Source organism: Megalobrama amblycephala, linkage group LG7 (genome assembly GCF_018812025.1).
Source record: "Megalobrama amblycephala isolate DHTTF-2021 linkage group LG7, ASM1881202v1, whole genome shotgun sequence".
NCBI classification, from domain to species: domain Eukaryota; kingdom Metazoa; phylum Chordata; class Actinopteri; order Cypriniformes; family Xenocyprididae; genus Megalobrama; species Megalobrama amblycephala.
In genome coordinates, this window is record NC_063050.1 from 4,055,131 (window position 1) to 4,071,178 (window position 16,048).

At 35.8% G+C, this 16,048-nt stretch overlaps 1 protein-coding gene and 1 long non-coding RNA gene across 3 annotated transcripts; one reads left to right on the forward strand and one right to left on the reverse strand.

Annotated features, from left to right (window-relative positions):
- The first annotated feature begins 1,523 nt into the window (after window positions 1–1,523).
- LOC125271189 lies at window positions 1,524–2,565 on the forward strand. The gene is made up of 2 exons (XR_007185530.1): window positions 1,524–1,815; window positions 1,895–2,565. It is a non-coding gene; the product is annotated as an uncharacterized LOC125271189 (long non-coding RNA).
- Window positions 2,216–15,427, reverse strand: slc27a1b (solute carrier family 27 member 1b). Of its 2 annotated transcripts, none has more exons than XM_048195067.1 (13): window positions 15,086–15,427; window positions 13,445–13,618; window positions 12,957–13,351; window positions 12,184–12,345; window positions 9,048–9,117; window positions 8,870–8,961; window positions 7,614–7,723; window positions 6,918–7,127; window positions 6,712–6,838; window positions 5,340–5,477; window positions 5,093–5,257; window positions 4,224–4,370; window positions 2,216–3,216 (listed from the first exon to the last, which is right to left on the reverse strand). In XM_048195067.1, the coding sequence occupies exons 1-13, from the start codon at window positions 15,214–15,216 to the stop codon at window positions 3,059–3,061; spliced, it is 2,079 nt and encodes a 692-aa protein (XP_048051024.1). In that variant the 5' UTR covers window positions 15,217–15,427; the 3' UTR covers window positions 2,216–3,058. The 2 variants fall into 2 exon arrangements, with proteins under 2 accessions (XP_048051024.1, XP_048051025.1); XM_048195068.1 differs by having other exon boundaries at window positions 15,090–15,224.
- Window positions 15,428–16,048: the final 621 nt, after the last annotated feature.

Here is a 16,048-nt window from a genome sequence, read left to right on the forward strand (position 1 = left end):
TTCAGCGGTGGACAGGGGTCAGCATGGACACCCTGACTGGTCATGCAGCTCCATACGCAACAAACTGATGCACTGTGTATTCTGACACCTTTCTATCAGAACCAGCATTAACTTCTTGAGCAATTGGAGCTACAGGAGCTCGTCTGTTGGATCGGACCACACGGGTCAGCCTTTGCTAAGTCTTGTCCGCCCATGACCCTGTCGTCAGTTCACCACTGTCCCTTCCTTGGAGCACTTTTGTTAGATACTGACCACTGGATCAGAGCATCTCCAAAACTGCAGCTCTTGTGGGGTGTTCCTGGTCTGCAGTCATCTAGCCATCACAATTTGGCTCTTGTCAAACTCACTTAAATCCTTACACTTGCCCATTTTTCCTGCTTCTCACACATCAACTTTGAGGATAAAATGTTCACTTGCTGCCTAATATATCCACCCACTAACAGGTGCCGTGATGAAGAGATCATCAGTGTTATGTGTCAGTGCTCATAATGTTATGCCTGATCGGTGTATTTTAACATTAGTTACAAAATAGAGCGTGATTCATTTGAACATTTAACATTCAATTTAAATAAATGTAATTGCACAAACTACGTAAGCTACAATTTCCATTACAATTTTTTGTGAAGTAACTCAAACATGTTTTTCTGTCCTCTGATAAGCATTGTCCTGTTTGAATGTAGTGTCAGCAGTGAGCAAACGATCTCTTGTGATTGATTGGTTCTGTCTTGCTGCATTTGCATGTGTTCAGATGGGCAGGAAAATAGTTCTGCAGAATTATTCGGTAATGCAGGTGTTCGTCCAATTCAATGCATTTTGTACATATTAAATTTCTTGTTATATAAACAAAATAACTGGTAAAAAAATGCATCTCAGTATCAGTATTTTCATTTGAGTTTCGATACTATATCATTATCGATATGCCCATCCCTATCATCCATTCATTTTCCAAACCGCTGGTTCAGTGTGGCTACAGCGTGATATCATACAGGTAAAATTCCTTTTTAAGTGATTATTAAATTATTTAATTAAGGTTTATACATAGTTTACATTAAGATAAATCTTTTCATTACTACTGAAGTTGCCAATTTGCAAATAAGCACAAACTACGCAAAAGCGGCAGTCCTTCCTTTTTAGTAAGAAAGTGTAATGTCTCTCGCCTACGCCTTCTGTATTCAACTTAGGGAAAAAGCAAAACTGACGCGATGCTTTCTTACAGAGTTGAATACGTAAGGTGGTCTACGGAAACTAGTTATTTTACTTTTAACTTGTCAAATATGGTTATTTTTCTTACACAAACACATCACTTCCCTTCAGAAGGCCTTCATTAACCCCCCCGAGCCGTGTGGAGTACATTTATGATGGATAGATGCACTTTCTTCAGCTTCATGCTCATTTTTTTCCAATTCACTGCCGTTATAAAGCTTGGATGCATCAGGATATTTATTAATATATCTCAGATTGTGTTCATCAGAAAGAAGAAAGTCATATACACGTAGGATCGCTTGAAGGTGAGTAAAGCTTCGGTTAAATTTCATTTTAAGCTGAACTAATCCTTTAAAGATTAACAAATACTGTAACAAAAATTTTGCTTATTGATAATTAATGAGATCCTATTGTAATGTTATGACATTTTTTGCATTTGTTGTACACATTATCTAAAGTAATTTACATTGCATGCAAGTCACATATTCAGTACATGCTCAGGTGCAAGTTGTATTTCTATATACACATACATGCACGCATTTATGTTAATGATATGGTGCATGTGCTTGTTCTTCTACAGAAACAATGGGCGAGATTTTGGGATTACACAATGTAGGTTTAAACACAAATACATTTTCAGTGTTTAGCCAAAATACCTTGTGTTAAAAATGCTCTCTACATTTGTTTTCAGATGCTTGTGTTCTCACACTGGATCCAAACACGGTCCATCCGAACCTCTTTCTATCTGAGAGGGACCGGAAGGCAAAGCACGTGAGAGAGAAGCAGCCGTATCCGGATCATCTGGAGAGATTTGACTGGCAGCGGAAGGTTCAGCCTTTGGACGGCCTTTACACGATGTGCTGACAGAACATGATCATGAATCATGAGAAGTGTTTTTTATGATAACGGGAGTAAGAGAAGAATATGAATCACTTCACATCATTTGTTCTCATTTTTTTTCTGTATGTTAGATTGTCTAAAGCTGAAAAAAACATGCTCGTACTTCATAGTGTAAAATTGACAAGTTAAATTTATTATCGAGTTCAAGTGAATGTAAAATAGTCAAAACATCTGAACACAATCTAATTTGCTAATGGTTAATGATTATGTACCTGTCACATCAAAACATTTTGATTCAATACACTTTATTTTACTGTGGATTTTCTCAAAAGTCACTGCTTTTAAAAAAGAAATTCTAAAGTTTAACATGTGATTCGATATTTTTTGCATAATGTAATACTATTACCATTACTCGTCTGTAATACTGTCTGTATTGAAAGAATGAAATCGAATAGATGTCTCAATTACAGTGTTGACCACATAAACAGTGCTGTAAGTCAGAAATACCTGGATAAAAATGAGTGGGAAAACCTCTCCAAAACCAACAAAACCATTTTACGCAAAATGATGCACAGACAGAGAGCACAACTGATTAACTAGTCTTCTGACCGACTAATAACACTCTGCTCCCCCACAACTTCTTTTTCTGTCATTTACAGTAATGTGTTTACCTCATGAAACCTATTTCCAGTTATACGTCATTTGATACAATCCATTCAGAAAGAAAATCATGTAAAGCACCTTTTAGTTCAGCTACTCGGATAATTTCACAAAGTGAGTTCAGTCCATTATTTCTAATCAGAAAACTCTATAAACATATGTGCCTGAATTGAAATAAGGTACTTGTTTTATTATAGAATGATATGAAAGGCAGAACTAGTAGTTTCAAGTACTAACCGAACACTGTGTCAAGTATGAGTATGATTGTAGTGCAGTTATCTCGCTGATTTTGTGCAATAAACTGCGTATTTATACCCCACTATGACATTTACACAATAAAGACTCTCTGTGGTTCTTATAGAGACACGTTTCCCTGCATGATGTCACTGTGGAGTTCATCCGTCAGACTCTCGTAACGCCCCAAACGGCTGTTGAGGAAGTAGAGCCGGTCGGTGGTTTGTCGGGGGTCGAATCCCTCCTTCTGTAAGCGAGTCTTTTTGATTTTAAATGTGTCTGGAGGGGAGAGAAATGAAAGATTTTACACTGTTAAAACAAGAATCATTTAACCAAAAAAAAATTGGCAGCAACATTTTAGGTTTTATAGATTGAACTTAAATTTGTAGTAAAAAATATATTTCGTTTATTGATATAATGTTAGTTTACAAAAAAAAAAAAAAATACTCAAATCTGATTTCTACCTCTGTAATATACTGAAAACCACCATAAAACATAATGCACTTGGACTCAAAAATATGCACGTCATGTCATTAAACCAATTAATAACAAAAACTTAGAAGAAGCGTAATTATTTAAACAAAACACCATCAAATGTGATCCTGGAATTGTCAATTTATTTTATTTTACATTCGTTTTCAACAACCTATTTCTCTTTAGGGAAAACCAATCAAGCAAAACATGCCTGGAGCACCTCCTTGTGGCCATTATATAAAACAAAGGAAAAAGTGCTGGGAATGTGATCTGAGATGGCTGTGAAGCACAAAGATGACAAAAAACTAATAAACTCTATCCAGCCTTTGCTTGGGCTGAACGCATTTAATTTCTTTGTGTGTGTGTTTGGGAAGTTGCAGTGACGAAGACAGTGACAATTTAAGATTGAAGGGAGTAAACCCTGTGCTTAGGCTTGTAAGGAAATGCAAAAGAAAAAGAAGAGCTTTTACTTTAAGTAAATGTTCATTTAAAAGCAGCCTACTTCAGTGTAATATGTTACCATATCATCACGCTTAACACTGAGAATTACAGTAATTGTAATGTGATGATCAGGTACAGATATCTAAATCAGAGAAAATCATAGGTTTGGGTGGGTGGATGGTTTATTTTTTACAGCAGATTCAGGTGATGTTAGAGCTGATCCGCATCGCTAGTATATAGTAAGGGAAGTGTTAACCAATTTAACAGGTTTTTAATGTAGCATTTTTACAGTCTTTTTTCTGTAACTTTTCAGTGTATGTTTAAGGAAAGCAAGGGAAGATACAGAGGAAAATTGTGTATGAATCCATCACCTGTTTTGTCAACCTCGGGTGAAAATCGTAAGAAGACGGGCCGAGCGTAAGATGGAAGAGCGTTCTGCACATCTCGTTGAAATGCCTCGCAGTCAAAGTCATTCGTCACGTCCGCTATGGCGGCCATTCCTGCCTTCCCCTCCACACCTGATGATTAAAAGTGAGACACGGCTGTAACACTTATTGATGTATCTTGATTTGGAGATACAAGATGATTTGGAGATTATAATGTCTGTACGGTCTCCCATCCTAACATGAACCAAGCCAGACCCTGCTTAGCTTCTGAAAACAGATCGTGAGATCGGGAGCTATGAAGTAGCAACTACAAGAAATCATTGCAATTGTGCTCAGTTTCAAGATATAAAATTACAACTGGGATATCTAAAGTTGCATTGACATGAAATATTGATAAAACCACAGCTAATTGTAAAGTTGCAATTGTAAAGAAAAAGTCACAGTTCAATATTTAAAATCACAACTGGGAAACAGAAAGCTGCAACTACAAGAAATAGTTGCACCATTCAAAGTCACGTTGCGAGCTATTATGTCGTCATTGCGAGAAATAGTTGCAATTGCAACATGTAGAGTAAGTAAATTATTAAGGTGAACTTGTGAGATATATAAAGTTGCAATTACAAGAAATAGCTGGAATTTCAACATGTAAAGCATCTCATAAAAACTTGCAATTAGATTTAAAGATCCAATTGTAAAATATAAAACCACAGTTACTTTTATTTTCTTGACTCTGAGGTTGAAACCGGAGGAGATGACTGTGAGCTTTAATCTCCACCTCATTATATAAAGCATTTGCAGCTCTTTCTTTATATAAAATGTTTAGCGCTAATTATTTCAAACATCTGCAGTCTCACCTGGCACTGAGACGCCGTAGACGGCCACGTCCGTCTGATTCAACAGAGAACTCAAAACTCCTTCCACCTCTGTGGTCGAGACGTTCTCGCCCCGCCAGCGATACGTGTCTCCGCCTCTGTCCCGGAAATACACGTAACCAAACTCATCCATCACCATCAAATCACCTGAGACAGAAGAACACGGTGTGAGAGGAATCCAACTGGTACACAAGAGGATCAGTCCTCGTCCGGAGAGCTTTGGCTTTACCTGATACATACGCCGAATCTCCCTTTTTGAAGACGTTGTACGCAATCTTTTTACTGGTGGCCTCTTGATTCGCGTAGCCATCAAAACGACGTAACGGATCATGTGGATTGATTCGGCCAACGATGATCCCTGGTTCTCCTAAAATGCTCAGAAAATGCACAAAAACACTTGTATTAAAGGGCTAAATGTCTTTTAGGTGCATATTTACACCAGGGTTATTATAGTTAACTAAAATAAAACAAAGAAACATATTCGTTAAAATAAAATGTTTACTGAAATACAATAGAAAACACTTTGCTAGTTTCCAATTCAAAATATTAATAGAAACTATAACAGTGTTTCAGTGATGATGTACTAAATATGGAAAAGTTTTTCCTTTGCATTTTTCGCGTACAGATGACTACATTGTCAAAAAAATCCCTGTTCACACGGATCTACAAAAATGACAAAACACTGTATTCTGCTGCCTGGCCAGTAGATGGCGATGTCACTTTGTAAAGAAACACTACTGAACATGTTATACACATGCGCATGACATCGCTGTTTTCACAAATTTGCGTTTTTGTAGCTTACACTGAGACGATAACGATATCATTTTCAACAACTTTGTACTTTGAAACTTGATTTTAAAAGTTTACGTTTTCAGGCCCCCAAAACGCAGTAGCCTAGTAAATTATTGGCAAAAATGTATAAAAAGTTCTCTGTTTTTAGTTGAAAATGTAAACGGCCCCTTAAAAAAACACTCATTTACACCACAAACTGACACGATCTCATTTCACACACTAAGTCATAATAAATGCTGATTTCTCATTGGCTGTCATTTGTCTTGATGTGAAATGTGTTTATTTAAACTCCAAGCACAAACAAGGACACACCAAGTGATACACAACACTTTTACTGTTACTAGCCAGACTTTTGACCCATTTGCAAATTATACAAATGAAGACCTTTTGAAACACTTGTGAAATTCACTTGTTTACTCTGTCATGGTACAGTATATGTTCAGAAGCTGCTCAGTTTGTTTCGAGTTGCCAGGCAAATACAGATAATATTCACAACATGATATGCTAATATATTAAAGGAAAGATATATCATTCAATTTCCACATACTTTGTGTCAAAAAGTATTCTATTAATCAAAGAGCCTGAAAATAATAATTTTAGATTAATAATAATAGAAATAGAAATAGAAATAATAGAAAACAGCTTTGTTGTCTTACGAGACAATCAATTATAAAGTTTAGCGTCATTATACAAAAATATTTAAGATTTTATGCAGTTTATTAATATTTAATATTTTACTTCCTTCTTTAGAAATTAAATCACACATCTACTGCGTGTGTTTTCAGGTTCAGATTGTGTGTTTCTCTCACCAGGTTTGCAGGGGACACACAGTCCTCGACTGTCCCGTATTAACTCCATGGTGTCCTCGTCGGCCCTCAGCAGTCTAATGGGATAAATGCTGGGCAGAATCACGCTGTTGAAACCACATGCCCCCACCTGGCCAGAGGAGCACATTACACATCAACAAAACATGCATCATACCTATTAAATGTAATGAGGAAAGATTCACACGCACCTTATTGTCCATGTTGGCCAGGCTGCAGTTGCACTCGGTGGCTCCATAAAACTCACCGATGCGTTTGATGTTGAAGCGTTTAGTGAACGCTTCCCAGACGTTGGGCCGCAAACCATTGCCTGTGGCAACACGCACCTTGTGAAGAGACTCGGATGGACGGACCGGCTGTGCTAACAGGTACCGGCAGATTTCACCAATATACTGGACCACCTGCAAACACACACAAACTACAATTAAATGGTTTAAATGAGACAATCAGATGGTAACAAAGTTGGTTTTGATTGTTTCATGGCCTGATGGTTTGCATCTGGGTTTACTCGTATTTTACACTAGACATCTAATGCAAAAGTGTTTATCATACAAAAAAGTTAACAAAAAAAAAAAAACTTGAAAACAAAGTATTATATTTATTAAGCCAATTATTTACTGTATACTATACTTTTTGGTTGACAAACTGTTTTTCTTCATGGTGCAGCATTTAACTTTTATTTTGAACAGAGACAGATGAATTTGCACCAAAATACTGTAAAATTCAATTGGAAACATAATCTTCAACAAAAGATATGTAAAGTGTTTTCTCTTCCCTTTTGAATGTACTGTAAAAGTCTGAAATTGGCCGTCCTAAATGCACAATTACAAGATTTAGTTGCACTAGATGGATCTCTGTAATGACTGATTGAGGTCAAAGGTCCTCACCGTGCAGTTGTATTTGACACAGTCGTCCCAGAAACGACTAGCGGAAAACTTCCTGCGGATCACCACTGTCAGACCGTGCAGCAGACACTGACCTACGCCAATGATGTTGCCTGGGAAACCCACAAAGAAGAGAGATGATTTATTTATTACACTGATCCTGTCTGTTGAACCCATGTGATCTAAACTATAGATTCATAATGATAAATGATTCAGAATTAAACTGTTCAAAACTGGACACATGGGATTAAAGATATTTAAGGGAAGACTCTAAAGGCAAAAACATTGTTTTTTCATGCACTGGTCAATTTTGAGATTTTGTTCTTTTCATGAAAAGTTGTTTCAGATTAGAGGAAAGAAAAGAAGTATGCTTTGAAGTGTTGATTTTATTGCACTTTATCTATTTGCGTATCTAGAATTCAGTTACAATGCATATTTTTAAAGGCCGTTTTCTCAAATTGAGTTTTCTTCTCCACTTCAGCAGCACTTACACACACTAAACTTTACAGTTTTATTCCAATCCATATTCTGAAGGTTTTTACTGAGGGGTTTGTTCATATATAATTCACCTGAAAAATACTTTCCATTTTATTCATAAGACCATGGCGTAAATGTTTTTTTTCTTACTGTTGACAGTATTTTCTGATTTACAGAGAAATAAAAAGAGAAATTCAAAATCCCCTCAGTAAAAACATTTAACTCTAACATGTTAACAATATCAAACAAAAAAATTTAACCTGGCTTTATCCAATCTTCAGATGTATTTTCTCAAAGTTTTTGTATTGTTGTTTAATACCAGTGTAATATACACAAAGTGTGAAAAAGGTGCATGAACTGTTGGTCATCTGATTTTAAAAGGTCATTGGTGATATCTGATGATAAAATACTGAGTATATATTTAAATTTAAAGTATTTACTTTACTTAAATAAGAACAAAACGTTTGTCCATTGTGTAGTTATTGGTAGATTATGGAGTTGACACAAGAGGAACCTTTACACTGGTTGGGTTATCAGTGATATCAGGCCAATTTACCAACCTGGACTGCATTGCCCAAAAGCATTGTGAGCCAAGTTGATCGTTGAGGCCATTAGCAGCAATGGTTTTACGATCTACTTAGGTTTAATATGCTATTGGGAAACGCAGCCCTGGTCGATATCACTAGAATGAATGTTATTTATTCAAGGTATTTTTAGTGATCTGGTGTTCTATAAGCTGAACAGAGCGTGTTGAACAAGATGTTTGTGAACCTCAAACAGACCTGCGGAGTGATAGAGCGGCAGGCAGCAGTAAACAACATCATCTGGCCGCAGACCGAAGGAGTGATATCCAAATGCAGCGATGCGATAGTACCTGTTGACACAGCGCAAACAAACACAGAGTGAAACAGTCGTACAGATGATGTCTGGTCAGTATTTTAAGAACAGCGTTGCACGAACCTGCTGTGAACCACGATGGCAGCTTTAGGCAAACCTGTCGTTCCTGAGGTGTAGATGTAAAATAACCTATCTGAGACCAAAAACACACACATCAAAGAAACAACATCAAAATGAGCACATACTGTATCATACACTTCTGTAGTTTTGTTTCTAAAGATAATTATAATGCTTACAGACTAATGTAAACCCTTGCATTACCCAACAAAGAAAAAAAATAGCCCTAACAATTATTTTTATTATGAATTTAGATTTTTTTTTTTAACTCTAAAATGGATACATACGTCCACTACTATATTTTTAAGTAAGTTAAGTTAAGAGGACATTTCTGCTCACTTTCCAAATCCTCAATTAAGATGCCTTTTGACATTTTGGCCAATGAATTTCCATGAATTTCTGTGACTTCACACAAAGAAAAAAAAAAATCATTTTGATTGCACTCAAAGAGAAATTTCAATTAACTACTTTATAGTAGAGCAAATCTAGAAAAAAAAAAAAAAAATCTATATCACTATAAAACTTAAAGGCAAAAATAAAGCTAAACTGGTCTGTAATAAGTGAAGCTAGTGAAGCTGTTTTTTGGAGTTGTTTAATCATCCTCTGCTCAGATCTTGAAAAATTAAATTGATTTGATTTGCAGTTTATGTGTTTCAGTGGCTGAAATCAGATCAATTATTATTTGCAGTAGAAAATAATTTAAATGGGAATAAAGTTCTCAATCAAAACATGGCTGAAACATTTGAAATAAAACAATTATTAACAATTGACATAAAAGAACAATTTAAATAAAATTATTTATTTGGTTTAACTAAGAAAATAAGTCATTTATATTTATAATAAGGTTACATGAACATGAACTTTGGTATTTAAAACTTAAAAAAGTTAACACTTTACTTTTGTAACTTTTACTTTTCCAACTAAACTTTATGTTCAAATAACTAAATTTGTCAAGTTGAAAATACTTAAATTCTAAGTATTCTAAAGTAAACTTAACTGAGTGCAATATGATAACTTAGAAAATGTTAAATGAACATAAACTTTGGTATTGTAAACTTGAGTTCACCTTACTTTCTTAAAGTTATTTCAACTAAAATTTATTATTTCAAAAACTAAATTTGTCCAGTTGAAAATTCTAAGTACATACAATTTAACTGAGTCAATGTCATTTTTTTTTTTTTACAGTGCAAGAATCTCTTCTCTTTCCTGTCAGTCTCCTACACTGTTCACGTTGTAAACACAGTGCAGCGCTTCCGTGTTCTACGTCAAAACGCTGTCTCAATTGTTGAATAAAGTTGTTATTTTTATGTGCAAGTGAAAATCACTGCACGGCATAAATGATAAAACTATTAGGCAATATGTTAGGGAAAGTGCATTTCTTCCTGTTTTCTTCCATACAAAAAGTTGCATCGTATAAGCGTGCTCCGGCCCGGAACATTAACTGCAGTGTGAGTGCGGGCCAGCAGGGGAGTGGGGACAGTCGCGCTCGGGCTCAGTTCAATTTAACCGTGCCTAGTGTGAATACACCCTTAGGTTGTGTAATAAGTAAGGATATGAATCAAACTGTTTCCCACATATGCATTATGGGGGAAAGGTCAGGAATACATAGTATGAATCATGTTTCCAGTTGTGTCAGATGTGATTGGCGTCTGGAGAGGGTTGTACCACCAAACACACACACACACACACACACACACACACACACATTCATGATCAGGCCAGCTGACTGGGTCAGAGGTGATTAACCGATGACCGTTCACCCTCTGACACATTTACAAGCCCTCTGTCCATAAGTCTGTCTGTAAAAGACACTGCTATCTTTCTCCTGCATCTCCTAATCCTAGTTTCTCTGCATCTCTTCAGGGAGCGGATGTGTTTTCTGCTCTCTTTGTCCCTTTGTCGTGTTTTTTCTCACACAATCTGCTTTTGTACCTCAGACTTTCTTTCAGTCCCTCTCTCTCTCTTTCATGCGCTGCCACTGTGCTCTTGGCTGGTATGTAACCTTTTCCCCACTTTAACCACTCGCTCTCTGACTGAAAACACACGTAATACCACTGCCTCTCTCGCTCTTTATAATGGGGTGAATCTCAGGCAACCTGCCAAACACGCCACCGGCTCATATTCAACCCAAACTCACAAGAAAGAAACAAGAAATTAGATAATTAAACCTGTTTTAAGACTGTTTTTAAGACTTTTAGCAATGTGGCATCATTTTCAAGCAATTATGCACATTTACCCCAAAATAAAACAACTGTATTTTACTTTATATATTGTAATTAATTAAATAATTTTATTTAATGGTGTATAATACTTTAAATGCATATATTATATATTTTATATTGTATAAATACATCTTAAGTAAAAGTATTTATTCATCGTGGTAATATTTATGATGATTAATTTATGCAGATTTAAATAATATAAACATAATATACAATATAAAGAGATAACTAGACTTTATCTCTTATTAAGATTTTTGGCATAGTGACATTATTCTCATGATCAAGTAATAAACATAATATATTGTACACATAAAATGACAGTATGTATTTATCATGGTAATATCTATGATGATTCAATTAAGCAGATTTAAAATAATATAATGACAATCTAATGAGAATCAATATTTAAAACAATATATTATATTATAAACAACAATAATAAATTGTTTATTATAAATTACTATTATTTTGGTTTGTGAAGCACTATGTTGTTTTTAATGGTACCATAAATAAATTTGACATTTGATAAATAAATATATTTAAAATAACAAGAATAATTACAATAAAACTTAAAAGTGAAAGTTGGGAAGGGAAAATGTGCTTTATTTTAATGAAAATAATATCACAACGGCTAACGGGCTAAATATCATGTTGCAAATATCTTACTAAATACCATGTTGCAAAATATCATGTCTTCATAATTTTTTTCATTTGGATTCTGTGGTGAAATGCGACCTGGACGTCCCTTCATGACACCAAAAAATGAGAGAAATCAGAACGATTGCGACATCTAAAATGTGTCTGGAGACGTGTGGAGACATTTATGTTCTGGTAAATAATCTCACTCACTCACACAGAAGGATGAAGCACATCATCCATGAACACAGACAGTGAAGTGTGATAGTGAAAGTCAAACCAACCGTTGAAGCCCTTGTTGTGCGTGACGGTGGGTGGCGTGTCAGGAGATGAAGCCAGCAGCACGTCCAGGTTCAGAGCCGACAGCGAGTCCAGAGTCTCGTCAGGAGCCACACCGGTGCAGAAGAGAGCCAGAGAGCGCAGAGACTCCTTCACCTCCAGCAACACTACACACACACACACACACACACACACACATACCCATATGAGACATTCAGTCAAACCATCATCCATTTGATCGCCTTACTTATCATTATATTTATTAATATATTATTTTTTTATATTATTACTTATTATATTATTATTTTTTTATATTTATTATATGTATTATTATATTTGTTATTATCATTTATTATAATTATTATTATTATATTTGTGTTGTTTATTTGATGTATTATATTTATTGTTATTTATTACTATTATTTTTATATTTATTATATATTTATTATTATATTTCTAATTATTTTTGTTGCTGTTATTATATTTGCATTGTTTATTTGATTTATTTATTATCATTTATATTACTATTACTATATTATTTTATATATATATATATATATATATATATATATATATATATATATATATTCTAACTTATAATATTTCAATACTCAACTAATTTTGAATAAATATTATGAGTAAATATGCTAAATATGAACAAAAAAAGTAATTTGTTATGTATATACCATCAGCTCTTAGACACACTTCTCACTAAATATGTTATAAAAAAACATTGCCTCAGTTTGCAAAGAGACAAACAAAGTAAAGCGCATCTCACCGTCCAGAAGCTCCGCCCCAAACACCATCCCCCGAGCTCCTGACACGCCCACGCAGTGCATCAGCGAATCGCGTCGCAGGTTGAAATTGATGAACGCCGGCTCCACGCCCACTTTAGCCAGTCCGAGCCACAGGGCCACCGTGGGCAGGCGACTCTCCATGAAGATGGCCACCACGTCGCCCGACGCCCAGCCCTGCGTCAGGGCCCACTGTGCCACAGCGTTCGACCGCCGGTCCAGCTCGGAGAAGCTCCACACCTCTCCCGTGGACTCCTCGATAAGAGCCGGTTTGTCCGGGTGGAGCGCCACCTGCTGGGCAAATATGGACGGGACGGTGCTTCGCGTACGAATATAATGATCCATGAATAATTTTACACGCAACAGTACATACAGACCACTGGAGGAGACAAAGAAAGAGTTACATTAACAGGTTTCATGACTTCTCTACATTATTCTCCATCAAAAGTGAGAGAAAGTAGGTTGTACTTACATAATGTCTCTCTTGATGGTACATGCGGCCACATAGAGAAACCTCCATCCTCCAGAACATAAGTAAATGACTAAAAGTGCCACCAAACTCCAGAACCATGAGAGTCCCAGGACACTCAGTAACCCTGCACCGATCACTGCGACCGGGGCACGAAACCCATCTCCAGCACGCATCCTGGAGGAGAGGAGACACGAGAAAACAAGCTTTTTTAATTATTACACATTATAGACCATGTTATTTAAGGAACTACATGGAGTATTTGTACTTCTAAATTTCTCGCATCACTGAAATTAAACAGTGAAGGTGAAAAAAGTGATTAAAAAGGTGAAAAAGAAATGGTGGCCAGTTAGAAGAACCAAGGCCTGTTCACACCAAGAAAAATAACTATAAAGATAACGATCTAAAAAATCTTTCTAAATTTAAAATAGTAGCACCATCCACACCACAGCCTTAACGATATAGAGAGACAATATCATTGGGATCACTTTCAGAATTATTTTTTCCAGCTGTTGAATGACAAAACACTGACAGCCAATCAGAATCCATTCTAATTTGCGGGCTCGCGCATTTAAAATGGCCGACGACATTGCGGAGAACTTAATCGCCACCACTGTTTGAGAAGTCAAACCCTATTTTCAAGGATATTTTAAAGAAATTGTATATATGGAAAATAATTGGTCATACCCTCGGAATAAATGATGAGAATTATTAACGATGAGATCATTACAGCAAACAGCGTAACATGAAATTACCTCAGGGATCCAGCGCTAGTTTTGCTAACATTGTCTTGCTTCCTTTGAAGCTGCAGTGAAAAAGACTAGGCGTTGTTTTTATTCTACTATATGTCAGCTAAATTCACTGTTAGATTAGATCGATTACACTAGCTATTCACTCCAAACATAGCATGCTGAGGACATCTGCTGGTTAAAGCCGTGTAAATACAACAAGAACAGCGAAAACATGTTGAACACACTTTTAAACCGCAGAGTGAGCTAAGAATAAACAGATCATTATCGTTCGTTGCTGTGGCCGCAAATATAGTAATTATCGTTATAGTTATCGTTATTGGTGTGAATGGGCCTAATGACATGTGATGACTATTTTTTTCTTTTTTGGGGGGGAGAAATAGCTGGATAAGCCTTGAACCTGATGACACAACAAGCTGTCAATTAAGTCAAAATATGGATGTTTTTAATCATTATTCACAATGTTTTGTTTTGTTTTTTTTGTAATGTTTCTGTTCCATTGTCATCAAATCTCATTTCAATAAGAACGTATATGAATAAAATCAATCATTATCTAAAATGCTTTGTGTGATGAAATGATAAATTGCACATATAAATACCCAATTTTAAAATATGTATAAATGTAGAATTTCCCTCATTTTAACTCAATCTATACTTTTTATAGAGAGAGAAAAAAGTCTTAAAAAGACACGTTAGTAATCACAGAAATACAATTACAACGTTTAGATCTGTTTTGATATATTTAAAGCTAAGATAAATAGGGGGAAACATTTTTCATCATTATTTAAAAAAAAACCCGTTTCTCTAACTGAAGATTCAACCAAATATATGAAATACATTTAAATAGCATTGCGTATAATAATTGTAAAGTACGCTCGTTGCTCATGAAACGCACTTGCCTGCGCTCCTCCCGTTCAGTTTTGACCGTTCAATCCTCTGACCAAACAAATCCCTCAGAAACGCTGAAAGATCGCCTTCACAGATCTGACGAGAACTTACTGAGAAGTGTGTGAAATTGATAGACATCTACAGAAAGATGACACCTAACATTTATTTGCGCTCGAGAACTCTCACTTGGCTCACAGTGCACGTTCCTCAGCCCGTGAGCCCCGCCTCCCCATTCACGAGCTCCGCTCTCATTGGAGAACGCAGCTGTCAGTCACGGGTCTGCCGGTTCTCCGGGTTCTGCGTGTCTGGACTGGCTGTTTTGGGGTCTTGTCAGAACTCAACCCTCTGAGAAATGAGGGCCTGTCCCAGCTAACAAAAACATGCTCTAAGAATGTTTCCTCATCTTATCATAATGAGATCAGGGTAATACACGGAAAGTAATTTAATGAATGACTCGATGAAGAAATGGACTCGCTATTTCACAATGTTTGATTTCATCATAGGGGTCGTTATCACTATAAAGTGCCTTTTGGTGTCCTCATCAGAATTGCTCAGTCATCATGAATATAATGCAAAATAATGACATTTTGAGGTTTTATTATAAATGGCCAAACATTTACACCATTTTATACCATTTTCTTTGATTGGATGTATGCGGTTTTGGCATGTCCCAGACACTGGTCAGGTAACTTCAGGGAGTGTAAAAACTGAGTAAATGACATAAAATTCAAAAACTTTTTGAATGTTCTTATTGTCCTCAAGTTATTTGATAAAACAAGAATTTTTTTATCATTTATATTCTATTTTCATAATAATATTAAGCATTTTACACGTGTCCCTGTCTCCCTCCATGCTATAAAACAAATATTTTTCAGCAGTTTCATTATTATCAAAAGACTTTTCTGATTAACTAAAATTTATTGTTGAGAAAGGGACCAAGTATCTTACTGAAAATCTACATTTTATAATC

What these genes read in the sequence shown, in the direction of transcription:
- slc27a1b (XM_048195067.1), bottom strand. Translation starts at nt 15,216, where the DNA reads ATGTCTATCAATTTCACACACTTCTCAGTAAGTTCTCGTCAGATCTGT. An exon ending in AACGGGAGGAGCGCAGGCAA is followed by an intron (nt 13,619 to 15,085) that starts GTGCGTTTCATG and finishes CCTCTCCTCCAG; the next exon opens with GATGCGTGCTGGAGATGGGT. An exon ending in ACCATCAAGAGAGACATTAT is followed by an intron (nt 13,352 to 13,444) that starts GTAAGTACAACC and finishes TGTCTCCTCCAG; the next exon opens with TGGTCTGTATGTACTGTTGC.